The sequence below is a fragment of the Lampetra planeri genome, chromosome 37 (genome assembly GCF_965212315.1).
Source record: "Lampetra planeri chromosome 37, kcLamPlan1.2.h2, whole genome shotgun sequence".
Taxonomy (NCBI): domain Eukaryota; kingdom Metazoa; phylum Chordata; class Hyperoartia; order Petromyzontiformes; family Petromyzontidae; genus Lampetra; species Lampetra planeri.
The window spans coordinates 9,616,944-9,638,670 of record NC_136143.1 but is presented as its reverse complement, the minus strand read 5'-3'; the positions used below and the strand labels follow the sequence as shown (position 1 = coordinate 9,638,670).

General features: G+C 51.1%; 1 protein-coding gene across 3 annotated transcripts; it reads right to left on the bottom strand.

Moving 5' to 3' along the window:
- Positions 1-453: 453 nt before the first annotated feature.
- On the bottom strand, positions 454-20,093 carry VPS9D1 (VPS9 domain containing 1). Of its 3 annotated transcripts, XM_078612053.1 has the most exons (17): positions 20,080-20,093; positions 19,868-19,991; positions 14,314-14,410; positions 13,339-13,443; positions 12,306-12,528; positions 11,792-11,903; positions 11,464-11,526; positions 11,154-11,206; positions 10,220-10,307; positions 9,689-9,774; positions 7,060-7,445; positions 6,355-6,558; positions 5,564-5,869; positions 4,129-4,392; positions 3,468-3,546; positions 2,502-2,606; positions 454-1,659 (listed from the first exon to the last, which is right to left on the bottom strand). In XM_078612053.1, exons 2-17 carry the CDS (start codon positions 19,952-19,954, stop codon positions 1,560-1,562), a joined length of 2,358 nt encoding a protein of 785 aa, XP_078468179.1. In that variant the 5' UTR covers positions 19,955-19,991; positions 20,080-20,093; the 3' UTR covers positions 454-1,559. The 3 variants fall into 3 exon arrangements, 2 of the variants coding, with proteins under 2 accessions (XP_078468179.1, XP_078468180.1); XR_013587890.1 differs by lacking the exons at positions 454-1,659; positions 2,502-2,606; positions 20,080-20,093 and having other exon boundaries at positions 5,419-5,869; positions 19,868-20,045; XM_078612054.1 differs by lacking the exons at positions 454-1,659; positions 2,502-2,606; positions 3,468-3,546; positions 4,129-4,392; positions 20,080-20,093 and having other exon boundaries at positions 5,406-5,693; positions 19,868-20,045.
- Positions 20,094-21,727: the final 1,634 nt, after the last annotated feature.

Here is a 21,727-nt window from a genome sequence, read left to right as displayed (position 1 = left end):
TGACCTCGTGACGACAGGCAAGCGGTCACGGGTCTCGGTGTTGTCGCTGAACAGTTGCCGTCCCTGCAGCTCTCGTTACCCAGTGTTCTTGAATACAAGTGCATCAACCCAGCGCTCTCTGGCAGTGTCCATTATTAAACCCACGGGCATCATTTTATTACTTTGCAGGTGGCTGTGCGCGGTCAGCGACTGACTCGCAAGTGAGAGGCAAAGTTCAGTCTCCATGGGGGGGGGGCTCTCCACCCATTGTCGTCGTCATCATCAATTGTCCATCCCATCAAACTAATTGTTGTCATCGTGAACATCGGTCATCCATGGCTCCGTTCAATTCGCTGATCCCCGAATTCAGGACACCGATTGACCATTATCTATCGTGCCTGACCCGCTTGGCATGTTGTAGCTTTGGGGGCTTTGCAAATGTGATTTTTAAAAAATGCACACTACAGAACTGCATAACCGTTAGGCTTTTATTATATAATAATCTGTCTGGATGAGAAGTCTCTTCTTGACGCACATTGGTTTGTGGGCTTCAGGCCATCTTCTGCACGCGATGAACCCCATCGCTGCACTTGCCATAAAAGCAAGCGGCAATATGGCTTTCTTAACCCGGCAACATCAACAATAACACAATTGCACAAAACTACATATTCCTTCTTTTACAGAAATTGTAATTACAGCATTGGTGCACAGTTTTTTTTTTCACTTACGTACCTCGAAGATTTGTGGTGAGTGTTTTGCTTTGTGATGGCAAGTACCACTGCATTAGAAGTTGTTTCATTATTTTGTACGGTATATTTGGTTTGACCTGCCTATGATCAAATCACCCGGAGAATACGGCAGATCTCCAAAACTTATCGGGGTTGACCATGGATATGTGACTGCCAAGTATATGTATACAAGGTGTTATAGGCGGCAGGACTACGTTATGGGCGACAGAGGGAAGTGCAGCAGAACACATTGCTGTACTGTACTTCTATGCTCCCCGTTGGTCTGCTCACCACGATCCCCGTACGACAGGAGGGCCAGAGCCCAGAAGTGGATTGATGAAAGGGATGTAGCTGTACTGTACATGAGATCACGTGACACAATCGGCCTTCTTGCAGCTGTGATGTTTTTCCCCACTGATTCCACTGACGGAGAGGAGCCAAAACTGAGGCATTCTGCTCTTCAGTGATGTCATTTATCTTGCTGCCGGAGATACGCAGAGAAAGAAGGGGGGGTTGGGGGCGGGTGGTGAGCGGTGGCGGCTTGAGGAGGCGTTCTCCTCATGTGGTGGCCGATTGTTGCAACTCGGTAGAGGCAGCAGCGTTAAAACCCTGCAGCCGCATGGCTGCGATCGCCGCGGGTGTCGCGCGAACGCCTCGCGGCGTGGCACCAAGACGTCTTGGCATCAACCGCTGGAGACGCGCGAAGACAGAACACGGGGAGGGCCCTTGCCGACCACTCGTCACCCCAGATTGCACGTGGGTCTCCCCTGTCGCGCTTCTGCTCGGCGTTTGGTGACGGCCCCGAGGAGGGACGGTGCTGAGGCGTGGATCCGCGGCCGTGAGGAGGTGGCGCTACGTTGGCGGCTGTCCGCAAGGTATGGGAAGCGATGTCACCGAGTTGAGCGCCGTCTGCACGGATGTGAGGCAGTAGCCCTCCTCCCCCATCAGGTATCTGTCCAGGGTCAGAGGCACGTGCACGCACCGGTCATGCACATACAACAACAGCCGCCATTCGCCTCCTAAGTGGCGGTGGCGTCACCACGGCTAGGTGGACTTTGGAGGCCTTCGTGTGCGGTGTGGTAGGCTCTGCTGGCGGGAGGTCACGGGACAACAGACCCAGATGTTATGGTTTGACCGACCAAGTTGGTTGGCAGATGCCCCACCTGTGCTCCCCACGATGCCAAAAATACAAAGAAAAAAATCCCCCGTGTAGCCTGAACAGACTGTTGGGCCAAGTGCTGTTAGCGAGCACCTATGAAGGCCGGAACGGTACACGAGGGGGTGTTTGGCCAGCACCACGCCCGACCGCCTTTGTCTCCCCAGTGGCGATGTTTATGCACCAGGACCGGTTCAGATAATCGTCACCGGTGTTGGCCGTGAGCGGGAATCGAACTCTGGCCGCCACATTCGTAGCTCAGCGCGTTAACCGCTACATATACGTGCACATAAACATGCACAAACCAGGCATGCGCCACACACATGTTAGAGAGCCTTGTGGCAAAACGTAACTTGATGCACTACAATTGGAAGCAAAGTTTTTTTTTCCATTTTAAAAATATTCCACAATTGTAGCCGATTAGTGGAGGCATGATTTCTGCGGTAATAACATATCGTTGGGCGGGCCCGCTTCAAAGTGCCTGGGCCTCGTGAAAAGAGTTGCACGGCCTGGTACATGCACCCGAGCAGTGTGAAATGAATTTGAGGGCAGTGTGAAATTAAGTCGTGGGACGGTTTCTGGCCTGTGAGCCGCAGTAGGCTCTCCCCGCCCTTGCCGTGTCGCGGTGAGAAGTTTACCCTTCGTGGATGAACTCTTCGAGAGCGGCGCACTCGGAGATGAGCTGGGGCAGCTGACTCCGCAGCACCACGAACGCGAGGATGGGCAGCAGATCGTCCGCCCCACTACGCGCGCACAAAACAAAGATCCCCCGTATAGCCTTAACAGACTGTAGGGGCAAGTGCTGTTAGCGAGCACCTATGAAGGCCGGAACGGTACACGAGGGGGTGGGTGGGCCAGCACCACGCCCGACCGCCTTTGTCTCCCCAGTGGCGATGTTTACACATCGCACCAGGTACTCATTTAAGGCTGAGTCGACCTAGGGGAGGCCCAGGACTGGTTCAGATAATTGTCACTGGTGTTAGCCGTGAGCGGGAATCGAACTCGGGTTGCCAGGTTCATAGCGCAGCGCGCTAACCGCTACACTACCGCTCCCCACGCGCGCACACACACACACACGGACGGGAACACACCACACCAGAGTTGTCCTTCCCCCGCACCTCCAGTTAGCACGGTTGGCTACGTAGGATGCAAAAGACGCTGTCTTTCCGACAGACCTGTTCTTCACCTGAGGACGGCTGCTTGCGTTGTGGCCGAAACGTCGTGAGAATTGTATTTTATTATGTTTTATTTGTATTACTTTATTATTTCCCTTCTACGTGACTTTACCGAAAGTACCAAGAAGATGCAAAAGAAGTTTAACATCATACATACGTGCCTATAAATGGTAGCAATACACATTCTAATGCTCTGGCTTTAAATATAAAATTACCAACAATGTTTATCATAGTGCGACAGTCTTGAATTTTAACCATAAATCATTACATCACACACATTGCATAAATATAATCACTAAAGAAAAAAAAAACCTACATACATACTTTACATACACCACAGTAAATACACACCCACAGGGCCGTACTGGAGATGATAATGGCACTGTGTGTGTGTGTGTGTTTGCTGGGTGAGCGCTTCGCTCCTCTTACATGGCGGGTGGACTCAAGGCAGCTTCCTGGTGCTCGTAGAAGCTCTCCACGCACTCGCACACTTGTCTCGTGGTCCGCACTGCGGCACAACACGCCACACACGCCACACACGCCACAAACACGCCACACACACGCGATAAACACGCATGTGTGGTGAACTTGTTTACCGCCCGTACGTGGCCAACCGAGCTACTTGGATGTGCGGGGGGGAAGGACAACAAATCAAATACAAAAAGGAGTTTTCAAAAAACGGGTTTTCAATCTAGATAAAAAAAAACCGTTCACAAAGATCTCCCAAAAGAGCCTTGATAGGCAGCGGTACTCAGCCCAAGGGTTGTGCCCCCACAAAAGCCTTTTGGAGGAGGAAGGGGGGGGGGGTGCAGGATGCAGCATGCATACTGTGCAGGAGAACATCTGGGGGTACGTTCGTCCCACATCGCGGCGACAAAACACACCGATACACGACACGAAACAAATGCCGAACTCCATTTAATAGAGGCGTGGGCATGCGACCTGCGTACCGTAACCTGAGGGGGGTGGGGGGTGCGCAGGCGTTGAGAAGGAGGGTGTGGGGGGCCAAGTGATCTTGATTAGGGGGGGCCGCCGCACAAAGCAAGTGTGAAAGCCACTGCTTTGCCAAACGCGCGCGCACGCGTCTTACCGATGCAGTCGAGTTTGCGCTGCGGGCAGCAGTGCTGGGCGAGGTTCCTCAGCTCCTCCACCGCGGCGCCGTACGGGAAATCAACTCGCCCGTCGCCCTCCGAGGAGGAGACGTCGGCCGCGGCGTCGCCGGGGGGGGCCGGCCGCGTGGCCGCAGCCCGGCACGAGCCGCAGCTCGGGGGGCACCCCAAGGTCGCCGGGCGTCGCGAGGGCGTACGCCGCCATCCACGTCGCCAGCGCCCGCTCCTCCGCGCCGTGAACCATCCTGAGCGGAGGGGGGAGAAATGCGGAGGGGGGGTCACCCAACCCCGCCAGCGGCTCGTGCTTTATTTTAGTGCAGCTCGACACGACAAAGCGGCGGTCACAATGCATGGTGGGGGGGGGGGGGGGGGCAACTGAAGCTCCCCATGGACACGCCAGGGGCTTCACGAGAGGGGGGGGGGGGGGCGCTCGCAAGAACCTGGAAGCGTCGGTGGCTCGTCAAGACGCCGAGAAGCGCTAAAGCCGCACCGCGCTTGTCCTATGAAGAGGGGCCCCGCTGCTCAAAATGCCGCCGATTTTTGTCTGCGCATATCCATGGGACTTTTTTGCCAGTATGAAGTTTGGTGAAAAAGACCATCAGACATTGCCCTTGTTTGCATGTTTTTGCCGCAAGTGCGTGTTGGTTAGTGGAGACGTGATGCTCTGCAATAGGTAGCTATTTGGTGTTTGAATATCTTAACACCTCCTGTTTTATTGCCAGAAAGAGTAAAGCCGACTATATAGTTCGTTTTAAGGCCCCACAGTGTTGCGTTCTTTTCATCATTGTTTAACGTGTAGCAGAATAGTCGCGCAGGAGTGACAATGTGGATTCATGCGAATGTCTCAAGGCAGATGCGTCTCAACACGGTGGAATGCAGTCGTTCTTAACCTTCACTGCAGACTTGCACCCCATTGGTTCTCAATCTTTAAGACGTTTATAATGTTAGTACGTGGGTCGCGTGATGAAACAAAGTCATTGTTACCTACATCATTTGTGTTTTCGATGATTTACCTTCTAAACAAAAATCTGGCCATGCCTCGCACCCCCCAGGAAGGGCATCTCGGACTCGATCATTTTGTCCCGTCAATTTCGTCTCGTCAGTCGGGCTCTAGTCTGGGGTGGGTTAACGTCGTCATCATCAGCGTTCCACCATTCGCAGCCCTCATCGACTTAAAATCGTCGCAAATTTCACGACGATAATTGACACTTGCTTGCCGTTTCATTGCCCGCAGCTGCGGGGAGCGTGCACCCCAGGGTAAGGAGAACCACCTGTGTACAGAAACCGTGAGACGATGCCCATCACGCAGATGGCTCCACACATTGCTATTCCGGAGGAGCGGCAGGTCAGTCGGTCGTAGCCAGAACAACGCGTTGGGGTCTTGAGCCTGGACTTGGGCAGGAAGGGGACAGAGACCTGAAGAGGGCGAGGAGGGGAGGCCACAGGGGCTTGAAGAAGGCCTCCTCCAGACTCGCCAGGCACTGATCGCGCCCCGCAGGAGACTCCAGCTGCTCGAACGCCAGGACGCACAGCTCCAGCAGAGAGTCTGCAGCACACACAGTACGCACACAGCGCACAGTACACACGCAGTACACACACAGCACACAGTTCCAGCAGAGAGTCTGCAGCACACACAGTGCACACGCAGCACACAGACAGCTCCAGCAGAGAGTCTGCAGCACACACAGTACACACGCAGCACAGACAGCTCCAGCAGAGAGTCTGCAGCACACGCAGCACACACGCAGTACACACGCAGTACACGCAGCACACACATAGTACACACGCAGTACACACACAGTACACACATAGTACACAGCTCCAGCAGAGAATCTGCAGCACACGCAGCACACAGCACACAGACAGCTCTGGCAGAGTGCAGCACACAGACAAAAGGCAGTACACACAGAGCAGACACTCATGCAGGTGCTTAATTACCGTCTAGACAAAGGCCCTCTTGCGCGTGTTACGACGACCATGAATTCTACTCCATGCAGATGATTATAACCATTCACCCACGCAGGCGGTACGTGATAAATGATGATGACAATAATATAGATGACGACCATTATGACGATGTTTACGAAGGATTGACACCCGTGCAGGTGTAAACGACGATTACGAAGGCTATCAAACGCACGCAGAGATACATAATGGATGGTGACGATGGTGACGATGGTGACTTTGATGACGCGGGCTATAGTCACCCATGCAGGTGTGCACATCGTTGACGATGATCTTCAGGTGCTCTCGCAGTGCTTGCTCCTCCATGAAGCGCAGGGCGGCATTCCCCCTCCCCTCCTCGTCCTCCTCGTCGTCGTCATCGCCGCGACGAAGCAGTTCGCCCTCACGCCCGGTCAGCTCCACGCCCAGCTCCTCGAAGGAGCCGTCTCTGGGCACTCCTCGGGCGTCTGGCGGCAGACGGGACGCGCCGGCCACTCAATGTACACACCAGCGCTTGAGAGCCTCATCTAAAGCACGTTCCACTGCCCGAGGGGGGAATTTCTAAACGTTAAGAATACCAGTGGACTGGTGGCTGGAAAGACGAGAGAACACGTTTTTTTGTTTTTACAAAAATACAGTCCACTGCTGAATGAAGGCACCCCCCACACCGTGTTTTGCCATACTTCACCAAACTGATCAGTGTGGGTTGGGCGAAAGGGGGTGATGTATCTGACCCTTGTCTATTTCTGCAATCACAGTCGCAAAGAGCCGTAGAAACGTGGAATGTTTAAGCCACGAACGTAAAAGAGGCCGCGCGATGCTAAATTGAGCAGAGAGACTTTGATTGTAAAAGCTGGTGGGGTTCAGCATGGACACTCCGTGCAGACAACGCCTCTCCTCGCGATTATCTGCTGCGAGTGACGCGCACGCACGCACCTACGTACGCACCTACGTACGCACGCACGCACCTTCCACGCGGGAGTCTGGGGACGCTCCCCAGCCTGCCTTGACGCTCGGTCTCTCTTCCCCAGACTCTGGTGCCAACTTCTGCACCACGACGGCCCGCTTGGTTCTCTCCGTTATCCCACAATCCGCGCCGTGCGAAGCCACGTCTGGGCCGAGGGGAGAGCGAGCACTGGGCGCAGGTGCTGCTGCTGCTGTTGCTGCTGGTGCTGCTGCTGCTGGTGCTGCTGGTGCTGCCTCCGGGGTGCCGCTGCCACCACTGCCGCCGTCGCCGCCGTCGCCGTCGTCCCCGAGTTGACCCTGGGTGGCTTTGCTCACAAGGGGGTGCAGCTTCTTGTAGACTCTCAGCTGCTGCTCCTGCAGCAGCTGAGTCAGGGGGTGCTCCCCGCAGCTGCGGGCGATGAAACGCCAAGCAAGTGTCAATTATCGTCGTGAAATTTGCGACGATTTTAAGTCGATGAGGGCTGCGAGTGGACCGGGTAATGGTGGAACGCTGATGATGATGACGGTAACCCACCCTTGACTAGAGCCCGACTGACGAGACGAAATTGACAGGACAAAATGATCGAGTCCGTATAAAGACGCAGACTGCGATAAATTAGGAACGTCGTTAGAGACCGCAAGTTAACTGAGGAAGCCCAAATACGGTAGTGGGCCAAATGTGTTTATGAAAGGATTTACAATAGAACCCCTCTTAACGACCACCGCTGTTAATGACTAATCACTTAACGACGGGCCTCCATAGAGCCCAACGTGTTCGCTTACCGACCTTTCCCCCGTTAACGACGGGCTGCTGTCGGAACAGTAAATATTAATGCATCGATTAATCATGTTCCTTTTAAAATTATGTGTTTATAATGTTTGTTTGCATTCTGACCACAAGTATTGTGGTTAATGCAGACATGATTCCTTATTTTTTTTTTTAAAGCTTTCGTGACCGCAGGGATTCATATTCTTGGTTCTTTCCGTAAAGTCACGTAGAAGGGAAATAATAAAATAATATAAATATATTATTGAAATAATATAAATATACTATTTTATTATTTCCCTTCTACGCGACTTTACCGAAAGAACCAAGAACATGATTCCTTCTAAAAAGGTTTCAGTTTTGTTGCCAGAAAAAAAGGGAAAACCCTATTAGTATATTTTGATACTGGCAAAGGAGGTCCCATGATGTAGATGCTCACCCCGAGCTCTCATTACTCTGATAGTGCGTTGACTTTGTGCTGTACGTCTTTTGGCGTCCTCTGGTCTGACACCGTTTGAAATGAGGCTCAAAAGAAAGCGGTCTCTGGTGTGGACCAATCAGTTTCAAGGACAATGCATAAATTATCAGAGTATGTTTTTTGTTTGTATTCTGAACACAAGTATTGTGGTTAATGCAGACATGATTTCTCGTGAAAAGGTTTCAGTTTTGTTGCCAGAAAAAAGGGGAAAACCCTATTCTTATGTGTTTATAATGTTATTAGTATTATCATGGGACCTCCTTATTAGTATTTTTACGTAATGTCCATTGTGTATAAATAATGTAAAGTACGTTTTTTGGGTGAAAAGGTAACTTTTGATTCTGTCGGAACGAATTAAGCCAATAACGTGCATCTCTTATACTCACATAACGACCAAATCACTTTACGACCAGTTTCATGGAATCAATTACCGTCCTTAAGTGGAGGGGGTATACTGTACAGAGTTCACCGATATGCTGATCTTATGATATGGGAACGGGAGGGGATATCGTGCACCCAAAGTCTACATTAAATCACCAAGAGTGGACACAATGTTTGACTGCTTCAGTTGACCAGACTAAGAGAGTGATGACATGAATTAAACCGATGAGACTTGGGACTGAAATTCCAAATGCACACGCATGAATGCGTGCGCACACACACAGCTCTTAAGACAAGCTCTGCTATAAAACAAAGAGCCAATAAGTCTAAAAAAGCCCCTTAAGGGTACAAAATTCACTCGTCTCAAAGTCAATAAGAGGGTTTATTGCAGCGCTTTATTTTCAACGCCGTGTATATACTGCGGAGAGACAGTTCAAACGCCGAAATAACGACCCACATCGTCCTCAACAACACGGTCATTATAGCCCAACACTGCCCGCTATTCATCGCCCTCACCACCACCTCAGGGAAACTGCAACATTCCCATCAATTGGCAAGGTCTACCGAGCCCAATATAGGTGCCGGTTAAGAGCTTTGACGATCCGACCACACGGGGGAAAGTTTGTTGGCAACAGGAGCAAGTGTCAGTTCCTCGTCGGCCTTACAGGCAGACTACTGGGTGCATCGCGTCTAATACGTAGCATTGAGACGCAGCTAACACTGCTTTGCACGCCATTTAAGTCTTCATCTTCGAGAGAGGAAACTATATTTTATGTTATATTTAGATTTTAAGGGGATTACACTCCCCCTCCCCCCTCCCCGCCCCACCAAAATAAAAAGACACGGGACGGACGGACTGGCTTTTGCTATCGGAATGTGAAATTTCCAACGCTGGCTCTGGGTTGCGAGTGGTGAAGAGCGCACTGCCCCCCCCCCCACTCCCTCGTGCTCGGCTGAGCAGGGGGACGCCGCGAGCCACGTCGCTCTGGAGTTGTAACAGAGGCAGAGCAAGGAGACCGAGCGGCACCTGAGCAGCGTGGAGATGAGAGCCGAGACCAGCGCGGAGTCGTCGGGGCGCTCCCGGAGCCGAGCCTTCCACTGCCTCGGCCACTCCTGGCATCCCACACGTGCGCACAAAGACACAGACACACGCGCACAAAGAGCATAAACACGGGCACATGCATGCAGACACATACACGCATAAGTACAGAGTATAAGCACACGCACACATACCCACACACACACACACACGTACAAGGCGCAGACGCGCGCACACTGAAACACAAAACAACACATAAGCGCACACTGAAGTGAGCAACACAGGCATCAACAAATATAATACACAAACACGAGATTACTTGAAAGCAGCGGTACACGCCAACACACACACACACGACACAGAAATCACAGGATGTACAAACGCGCGAGCGAAACACGGTTAAGGCCACCAAAACGGTGGCCGGCTCCCCGTGTGAACAACTCCAAGAGCCCTCGTTCACTTTGGTTCCACCAGGAGAGTGGAGGAGCCGTGCGAGCGGAGGAGCGGAGAGAGACTCACGTTGTCCTGCTCGTACTCCAGCACGCGGGCCAACACGCTGCGTCGCTCCGGCTCCGTGGCCGACAGTGCGGCATTCTGGGAGAGGCGCCTGCCACCCACAGGGGAGAAGGGGACGTCAGCGACGCGTTTGCTTTGTGCGTTCGTTTGGCGTTTGTGTGAACGTCGCCCGAGAATGTGAAGAGATCGGTGTCGATGTGCGTGTGTGCGTGCGTGTGTGCGTGTGTGCGTGCGTGCATGCGTGCGTGCATGCGTGCGTGCATGCGTGCGTGCATGCGTGCGTGCATGCGTGCATGCGTGCGTGCGTGCATGCGTGCGTGCATGCGTGCGTGCATGCGTGTGTGCATGCGTGTGTGCATGCGTGTGTGCACGTTTCAGGACCGTATTGAGGGTGGAGCGGTGGTGCAGTGCTAAGCGCACCGCGCTACGAGCCTGGTGACCAGAGTTCAATTCCTGGCCACAGCTAACATCAGCGGTGATGTTGAATCCAGTCCTGGGCCTACTCCAGACAGCCGTGAGCTTCTGGTGGCTGTATTGACGAGTCCTAATATTGACGAAGCCGGGCTACAGTTGCCGCTTTGTCTAACTGCTGCCCGTCGGATGGTCACATTGTCTCAATTTTATTGATGCTGACTTCAGACAAGATGACCAAAATGCAGTTCTTCAGGAACTGGTGGCTTTTGCATTATGCACGAGGCTGAGAGCATTTGTGCATACAGTGCACGTTGTAGTGTACTGTCGAAACCGTTTGTTTCCGGGCTTGCGCTAACGCTGATGTGATGAATTTCCTCATCATTTACAGATTTAAACTGCCTTCCGGAAAGTTTTTTGGGGGGGGGACGTTGACAATTTGTTTAGGGGAGCTTTGGAGAGACCCAACAGATTTACCACACAGGGAGGCAGCGAATTCCCAGGGGCCCATTGCCGGTGAGCTCACCTGTCAGCCTCCTCCCTCAGCCTCTGTCTTCGCTCCACCATCTTCCGCTGCAGCTGAGAGATGGTTCTCGTCAAGGCACGACTGTAGGAACCGGCCACAGTGTTTGCGCAGAACAGGAGGGAGGACAGACAAACTCCACGAAGAAAGGCGACCGATTTGGGAATTGAACCTCGGACCCTCCTTGCTACGAGACACGAGTGTTACCACTGCGTTGCCAAACTGCCGCCGCCCAACCCCAACGCCGAGTGGTGTTCAAGAGCAGAGGCGCGACCCATGGGCCACGGAGATTAAGAGCCAGGGGGTAGGATACGGCGGTCTCCTGCGCCTTGGCAATGAGAAGATTCTCCATCATTCGCCGCTCCAAGCTCAGGTTCTGTATGGGTCACACGCAACAACCCTGAGCTCGTACATATTTTCATTCATTTCCCGCCAATTGCATTGCGGGGGCAGTGAGTGCACGGTGGGGAGTAGGTTAAGATGAGATGGGAGAGGTAAGCGGGGGGGGGGGGGGGTGAGTCGATGGAGAATGCTGAAGATGGTGCGATCTTGAAATTGATTCGGGATTGGGAACCAGTGGACGGAAATGGTCAGCCATGGGCAGAGGAAGCGAGACTTTACGAGGCGCGTGTATAACTCACGAGCGCAGTCTTGGCGGACGCGTGCCGTGGGTTGAGTCGAGACATGCGTGCGCGGTATGCCGCCATCAGCTTCATGTTCTGCACACGTGCCTCCTCTACCGGGCCCAACTTCCTGCCACCGCAAACAATTCAACGTTGAGAGTTGCGTCCCTGACAACAGCCATCTTGGCATCACCAAAACAAGTGCAATTATTGCCAGGCAGCTGCATTAACAATCGAATAGCGTGGCCCCCGAATCGTGTAACATGTATGCGTGCCGCAGGCAAACGTGTAAGATAACCGGAACGAACAGGACAGAAGAAACGGCGACGACAATACAAGCAAGACGGCACGAACGAGAGAAGTTGCCGCGACACCACTCGCCGTCGGCTCAGGTCACCGATCCATAGCGGAGGTGCAAGAACCACTCTGCCATTGCTCTTCCAAAAAAATCATTACCCTGCCTAAGTTCAAATAAAGATGAGCTACGACTACGGATACTGTGCTCAACAGCAGCGACAGAAAAAGAAATCACCGCTTGAAGGAGACCGATGATTCCTGCTGCTGTTTCTGGAAGAGCGTCGGGGAGGGGAAGGCTCGGAGGATGTTCGTCCGAGGCTTGGGCAGCGGCCGGTCGCCCTCAACTGTGGACTCCGGGCCTGGCTGCGCCGCCGTCTTCACGCTGGGAGGGCAGCCACCGTCCGCGTCTGCGCCGCGTTCTCCTGCACCGCCAGTCACGTGCACGTCTCTGCACCCATCTGTACAGCAGCGCCGGAGGTTACTACCAGGCATCGCCGGCGCACGTGCACGCGCGCACACACTGCGCGTCATTTGAAGCATTTTAATCAGGGCTTGATTAGGAATGTAATAATGCCATATCATGTCACGTGGTCCGTGAGCAGACGCTAGCCGAACCCTGAAATACGACATATACAATTGAAACGCTTCATTAATATGCACAATTGGGTGCATGTATCGTGTGTGCTAGCAATGTTTTTTTATTTAAATCTATAAATCGTTCGATTATTAGATGCCTAAGTACGATGATAGATGGAGAGCGAGCACAGAGAAGCAGGGACCTCCTGTGTTCAGTGATAAGTACTCAGTGCTCGCTTACATCTTCCACGGAGGCGAGAGTTAACGTGATCGGTTGACGTAATGCACAACGGGAAAATCACCGAATTCCGAATCAAATCACGATCCTTAACCGCGACGAAATGGTCAACCGACTCCGGTTGGGGGAAGCGGGGTGCAGGGGTGTTGCGGTGAACCTTTGCAAGAACCTTCATTACGACCGATGGCAAGTAAAAAAACCCCAACTAAGAATTAATACACATAGATAAATAAAAAAACTACCAATACATGGCCAAAGTAATTTTTGTATGTCTATAGGCAATGTCTACAGTATATGTCTACAGTGTATGTCTACAGTGTATGTCTACAGTATATGTCTATAGTATATGATGTGGGTAATTGTTGGTCATTGCCGTCCGGTGGATCGCAGGGCCCATTGAGATCCACCAAAAGGTTGCCCGCAGCGCTTGGCGAAGTGTCCAGCGTTGCCTTACCGGCACAGTGGTCACGCTGCGCCGGCAGACTTGTGCCTGTCGCCCGCGCACGCTCCACGCTGTGCTCCACCAGCCTCAGCAGCTTGTCCTCCAGGACAGAGAGGCCTGCGGGGTAAAGAGAACACCACTCTGCACTCTGCACAGGACACAGCGGTGGCAGCGATACGCCACTCGTCGTCGTCGTCATCATCATAATCATCATCCATGATAATTCATCTGCCGGATGAAGGCATCTCCAAGCTTGTCAAGTTTAAGTTTATTTTGTTGACCCGGGTGAAAACTCAAGAGACCAGGATGAGTCTCATGTGCGAGTGACTTGGGTCACAAATATTACTCTGCAAGACCAGTCAATAAATCAGCCAATAAAGCAAATAGAATCAGAATAAAAGCAACTGTGTCATATCAGAAGTAAAAAAATATTGCTTGTATATACCAGTCAAACAATTAATCACTTGTAGCATGAGTATACTCGGGCAGATTATGTTTATACTGATCATATTAATATAAATCAATTTACAGAAACATTAAATAGAACGTGTGACTATTCTACTACCATGTAAACAAACAAGGATATACGTATGCTGCAAGTCGACATCTCTCATGGTCTCCAAAGTGCTCTTGCTGTTCTGACCTAACGAGCCTTAATAAGCAATGCTTTGTGCTTACAACTTGTAGGAAATGAGCATTGACTCGGTAAACCCAGCTTTGACCTGGTGTGGGGTACTATAGCAAGTAATATCCTTACGTAAAATGCCTCTGTGTAAACGAAAACTGCACTATCACTATGGCAAAGGTCAGTCTTGCCAAAAGACAGGATGATATTGGAGGACCTAGAAAAAAACCCACACATTCGATCAGATATCACTCAAAGGTCTGCACAAACGGTGGTCAGAAGCCAAATTGCTATACAGTACTGCAATCTCCTGGCCACCGTGCAATGCGATCAGTGTGGCTGTATTCGCCCCCACGTCTTACCAGCAGTGGCCCCATTGGCTGCCGGTCTCTCTTCAGCGACGGTGAGCAGCGCCTGGCTAACGTGGGCGATGCTGGAGAGGTAGGCGCGGTACGCGTCCTGCAGACAACCACACGTGCTCGTCAGCTCCGGATACAAACCTTGTGGGGGCTTCAACATCGCCAACTCACACACAACTCGAGACACTTCTAGATTTGAAGCTTTCGTGACTGCAAGAATTCATACTCTTAGGTTTTTTCGGTAAAGTCACGTAGGTCAAAAAAAAAATTCTAATAAAAGCTTCAAATCTAGAATGAATACCCTCTACGGGGAGGAATTTCACCTCTCTGTTAGAGTTTTTAACAGTGTTTTGTTATGTGTTCATAGTGCGGTCTACAAACAACATACAACATGGGGTGGGGACCTTTTCATTAACGAGGGCCGAACAGGAATTTCAAATATCGTTAGAAGTCCCACGTTAACTCACACCTCGGCGTCATCCAATAATAACGCAAATTGTACGGGAGCGTCTGCCACCGCATGAGGTCTTTGCAGTGTTCGAAGTGACTGAGTGTGCTAAAAACATAAACACGGTGTTGCCAGGTTGAACACATTCCTGCGGAGGGAGCTGGTAGGAACGTTGGGTTGCTCGGTCAATGGTCAGGGTCAACGGCGGTGTGGTGTATTCCGCAAATATGGCCGAATGTGAGGGCGGGCACAAGCCGGCGTGAGTAGGTTAAACGTTGAGTTTTATAAGGGCACCACGGGGTGACCAGCCCCTCCCCACCCAGCCCCACCCCTCCCACCCCCCACCCAGCCCCACCCTCCCCACCCAGCCCCTCCCCACCCTCCCCAGCCAGCCCCTCCCTCCCCACCCAGCCCTCCCTGTATGACAGACGAACGGACACAATAATCCCTTGTGGGCTGGTGTAACCAGGAGGTTCCTACCAGTATGATTCCCCTCTAGTACCCAATCAATGCAGCTGAGATGCAGGCCTCATGTGGCTGGGGGCAGTATGAAATGAGGTTTTGGTCATAGGACCGTGGGTTTCCCAACCCTGCCCTCCAAAACGTAAACACGCATAAGCCTCAAATGCTGGCACAGTGTTCACAGACTGTGACCATCAGCATTCCTTGAATTGTGTGTCAACAAATACTGTAACAAGCTTGAAAATAGGTTACATCCCTCTTGGTACAGATCTTTTTGGTGAAATAGTTTAAAGAAGAGTGCAATTCCCCATATATATGTGCAGAGCTCGCATTTAGACGTACCGCTAGGCAAGCCCACACTCTAAACATAACCTCACTCGACCTTCCACGGTCACCGGCAGATGGGCTCAGCAGAGGTCGCAAACGGGTTTTGATTCCTTACCCGTACCCGTACCCGGCCGCACCAGGGTCGTAAATGGGTACCCGTTCCCTACCCGTACCGGTAACCTACCCGAAATGAGTAACAAACGGTTACTCACCAGTGACTCACGGCCTACCCGTACCCGGCCGCACCAGGGTCGCAAACGGGTGCCCGTACCCGGCCGGGTACTGGTAGCCGGGTATCGGGTAGGGTACTGGTATCGGGTACCCGGTTGCGACCTCTGGGGCTCAGTGACCCAGGAATGGCCCAGAATTGTCTGATATGTCTCCCAATGCTTCACGCGCTCAGAGGCACCTTGGGGTACCATCTCGCGAACCGAGTTCGCTCACCGCCCAGCGGTCGTGGAATTCCCCTCATCCAAGCACCCCTTCACGTCAACACATTTCGCTTGACATCAATTACAAGCACTACACATGTTTACAATTACAAGCACTGCACAACTCTGGCTGTCGCCTGATGATGCTGGTTGTTGTAATTACCGGCAAAACGTCACAGTACTCAAATTGTAAACGTTGTTGTGGGTTTACTCTCCAACACACCGGTGTGCTGTACTAGTAATGAATTGGCAAGTTTTGTTTCCGTGACAAACCTTACTAATTGGCTGCGTCGGGTGTTTGCGGGTTTAACGACACATTCATATTCATGCGATCTTACCCAGAAAACCTATATTATGGACTACACACGTCACAACTAATGCACCTACCACAATTAATCTCCACATAATACACAACGGTTGCATGAGGACAAAGATACATCAACTGGCTTTTGGTCAATTCTAAGAAGGGTTGAAGGCCTAAGTTTGAATTCTGTACATCAGAGTCAATGGAGTAGTCAAGACAAATCTACAAACCCTCCTCCCTCGGATTCTTCTGGGCCCTTACAGAGAAGAGACCACGAACAATCTGAGCCTCTGGCACTACGAATGCCCCCACAGATTTGTGTTAACTGATAGCCCACATTTTTTGACCACAGGGATTTCTTGAGTGTCAGTTCATGAAATACAGTAGTTAAGGGATGTCATTTAAATCGTTTTTTTGTGTGTAGGGTTAAGGCGTTAGGGTTTAGGGTTACACGTTTTTGTGTGTTGTTTAAAACGTAAGATTTAGAGGTTAAGATTGGGAGCCAGCGGTTAGGGGTTCGTTATGCAGCTTTATGGGTAGGGGTTAGGGTTTTACGGGTTAGCGTTTTAGAGTTAGGAGTTAGTGGTTATAGATATGGGGTTGTGGTTTAAGGGTAGGGTTTTGGGATAAGGGGTTAGGGTGTTGGATTATAAGTCAGTCTTTAGGGGTTAGGCGTTGGGTTTTGTGGGCTCAGGATTAAGATGTAGTTAATAATTAGGAATAGGGGTCAATGGTTAGGGGTCAGGAACAAGATTTTAAGGTTAAGCATAATGATTTCATTTTAGGGGTAGTCCTGTACCTAACGTACATATCTGCCCTCACATCTAAAACATGGGGACAGTAGACTAAGTCTATGCAGAATGACAAGTCTGTAATAAATTAGAGAGTTCAATGCACGGTGATTTCCTATACGAGATAAATGCCCAACACAACATTGTACTACACAACGTTGTGTGTTTTTTTATGTTAACATTAGCGCACCTAAAAATGTCTGTAATGACAATCGAAAATCGTTAACAAAACAATCGTACACAATTCGATGATTTTAAACAACAGTACTAACTCATTACATTTTTGGATTTTCATGCAACGCAGGGTGATGCAGGTGACCCCCCCCCCAATGAATTGACCCCTAACAATTTTGTTCCTTTGCATATTCATTCCTGTTTAAAAATAAATAAAGTTTGATCAAATGAAGTGGGGGTCACAAGACATCTGGACCGCCATGTACAAAAGCGCACAAAGATTGTATACTCCGACACACACCTCTCCATACTGTTGTTCTACGTTTGACACATCAATACCCCAAAGATAACCACCTTTTCCTATACCCCCCCGCACCCCCCATCCCCTACAAACACATCTTATACATCTCAACATTCGTTGTTGCCACACATGGCCTACGGTATAATATACGTGGGGAAACTGTTTTTCCCTTGCTGGGGATCGAATAAGAAGGAGGACTTTTTAAGATGCATTTGGGGGCTGGCTCCACTCGAACAGCAGGGCACGGGAAACTCCCTGTCACTCACGTGGACAGGGCCGCCCTGTAGTGTCACACATCGGCTGGGAGCACGAACAATTAATTGATTGAACATACACCCCGGGTTGGCAGGTAGAAGGCGATTCCCCCCTCTATCAGGACCGGAGGAAGGTTCTTTGTAGACCCTGGGCACTTGTGTTTCGTGGACCTTCAGTGACAACTCTCTACAGCTGACGCTGCTGCTGCTGTTGCCCCGTGTCACTACTACCACCGCTGTCATTCGCTTGACTGTGCGAAGAACACAATTTGAAGGTGTCATTTGCTAATTTTGCAATGGAAAAAAAGTCTCGAAAATTTCAACTCCGGTGGTTAATTTCTCTCACCTTATTACAAAATAAAAACGACTGACATGACACTGCATATTTGTATATAAACTGTGCCTATGCTTGCTATGTAAATATATTCATTCAAGAAGATATTTTGGTTACATTATTTATCATACAAACAAAAAAACATGTTAATATTTGTTTTTGTAGGCCCTAGGCACAATGACGACTGTGGCCTTTTGGATAATACGGCCCCTGTGGGTGAGTGGGTGGCTGGATGAATGGGTGGTTGGGTAAATGAGTGGATGAGTGGGTGAATGGGTAGTTGGGTGAATGAGTGGGTGGCTGGGTGAATGGGTGGTTGGGTGAATGGGTGGTTGGGTGAATGAGTGAGTGGGTGGCTGGATGAGTGAGTCGGCTCTAGGCACAGTGCCTACTGTGGCCTATTGGATAATACGGCCCTGGTGAATGAGTGGGTGAATAGATGAGTGAGTAGGTGAATAAGTGGGTGAGTGGGTGGCTGGGTGAGTGGGTGGCTGGGTGAGTGGGTGAGTGGGTGGCTGGGTGAGTGGGTGAATGGGTGAGTAGGTGGCTGGGTGAGTGGGTGAGTGGGTGGCTGGGTGAGTGGGTGAGTGGGTGGCTGGGTGAGTGGGTGAGTGGGTGGCTGGGTGAGTGGGTGGCTGGGTGAATGGGTGGTTGGGTGAGTGGGTGGCTGGGTGAGTAGGTGAGTAGGCACTAGGCACACAGTGCCTACTCATCCATCCACATCCAGTACTATACAGGATGGCCCAAAAATCAGGACACGTATGACGATTATATTATTTGAACAAATCACATCGGGGTTATTTCATGCATTATAACAACATGTTCGGACTGAATTCCATTTACATTAACGCATGCTTGAATTATCTTCTGAAATTAATGTAGGAGTTTGTTTTTAAATATTACAGCTTCCTTCTTTGGCAATCATAAACGCGAATTGAACTCGTTCGTCTTTAGTCAAATGTTCTTTCTATTTTTAAATGTCATCTGAAAAGGAAGGCTGAACAATGTTTCGATATTAACAACGATAACAGATTAAACATTAACTTAAAGAATAAACGACGCAATTTTGTTTTAATGTCGGTGTTAATATAAACCAAGATAACCACGCGTCCCGACTTGTTCCAGCACTCCGTTATCTCCATCCCTTACAATCTGAGAAATCCGATGAGCACCAAAGCTCTTTTCCACAGGTGTTTCGTATGGAGCGGGTAGTGATGCTCCCACCATCCCCTTCAAGTTCATGTATTAGGTATAGCCCTGTGAGCCATTCGGCTCTTGCATCGGGTGCAACCACAAAAACATGAACAAGAAAACATCTTAAAGTGAATATGTGACTAAGTGCAAACAGAAAATCCAAGAAAAGACAGCAAAATATTGCAGAAAAAACATCGTGTACACCAACGCTGTGTGCAAACATCCCAGTGGGATGCAAGTCAAACAACAACAACAACCACAAGACAACTTAGATTAAGGCCATCAGTCTAACTCTGTACTACAACAAACAAACATGGCTAAACCACTTTTCGAAATCACCAAAATAAAGCCATGAAAGCAATGAAAAAGCGATCATAGGAACTGTGACGGAATTTTCACAATAAATGGCATAAACACCCCAAGGGTTTTGTCAACCCCCTATCCCACCGTGATCGATACGAATCGAACCCACCGTGATCGATACGAATCGAACCCCCCGATCCCCATCCCCTCGAGACCCCCGTGCCCTTCTCTCACCAGGGCCCTCCCCTCGGCGTCGAGCTGCACGGCCGCCTTCACCATCCTCATGGCGCCCTGCAGGGGGCACCCCTCCCGCTCCGACATCGCGGGCAGGGGCCCGGCTCACACACAACACACACACCTCCCACACACCACACACACATACACACACAGACACACACACACACTACACAGACACACACACAGACAGACACACACACCACACACACACACCTCCCACACACAGACAGACACCACACACAGACACACACAGATACCAACACCACCTACAGACACAGACCACACACACAGACACACACAGACAGACACACACGCCTCCCACACACACACACAGACACACACACCACCTACACAGACACAGACACACACAACACACACACAGAGACACACTACACACACAGACACCACACACACACACAGACCCCCCTCCCACACACACCACACAGACACACACACCACACCACCTACACACACAGACACACACACACTACACACACAGACACACACACACAGACACACTACACGCACAGACCCCCACACACAACCACACCCCCCCCCCACACACACCACCCCCACAGACCCCCCACGCACCACCCCAGGCCCCGAGGCCGCTCCGCCCGCGTCGGGAAGGCGACGGGGCGGGCGAGGAGACGGCGTCGAGGTGTGGGGGTCTCGGGGAGAGACAGTCGGGGTAGGGGTCCTGGGGTAGAGGCGGGCTCGGGGAGAGCCAGGGACCCCGGGGGTGACGAGGGGGAGAGGGGGGAGCCAGGGACCCCGGGGTAGAGAGGCAGAGAGAGACAGAGAGAGGCCGAGACTCCGATGCGAAGCTGCAGCGGTAACGAGGGGGTCGCCCTGGCTGGGGCAGTGATGAGAAGCAGCGAGACTCCTCCTACTACTACTGCTCTGTCTCCTCCTCCTCTTCATCACTCCCCCTACTCCTGTCCACTCCTCCTCCTACTCTGTCTCCTCCTCTCCCTCCTCCTCTTCATCACTCCTCCTCCTACTACTACTATCCACTCCTCTTCATCACTCCTCCTACTCTCTCCACTCCTCTTCCTCCTCACTTCTCCTCTTCCTCTTCATCACTCATCCTCCTACTACTCTCTCCACTCCTCTTCATCACGTCTCCTCCTCTTCCTCACTCCTACTCTCTAATCCTCTTCATCACTCATCCTCCTACTCTCTCCACTCATCATCACGTCTCCTCCTGTCCACTCCTCTTCCTCACGTCTCCTACTCTCTCCACTCCTCCTCTCCATCACTCCTCCTCCTACTCTCTCCACTCTTCCTCACGTCTCCTCCTCTGTCTCCCCCTCCTCTTCATCACTCCTCCTCCTCTCTCCACTCCTCTTCATCACTCCTCCTCCTACTCTCTCCACTCCTCGTCATCACGTCTCAACCTCTTTGCTATTCAGACCCCCACATCTTCACCTTCACCCTCCCACACCCTCCCACACAGGATCTGTGCGCAAGTCGTCAACACGATCCTCTCTCCCGCTTCACATCCTCTCTTCCTCAAACCGTCTCCTCCTCCTCCTCTTCCTCCTGCTGCTGCTTCTCTTTCATTCTCATCACTCCCCCCCCCGTCGCCTCCTCGTCGCCAATTGAGCAACGCAGCCTCCTGCTCCTTCCACGTGTCCAATGATTTTTTGTTTATTTGTGTTTTTATTACTAATATTGTACTGTTAATGTAACTGTACACAGCAAGGCCGTAATTTATATAAATATGCTCAAAATGTCCCCCCCCAATATATTGCTACAAAATAGATTTCTGTTTATACGATTGTGGTTATGGTTGTACTTTATTAATCCATAATTTCTGCCATTACATACAATGAAACAAGAAAAGGTAAAAAA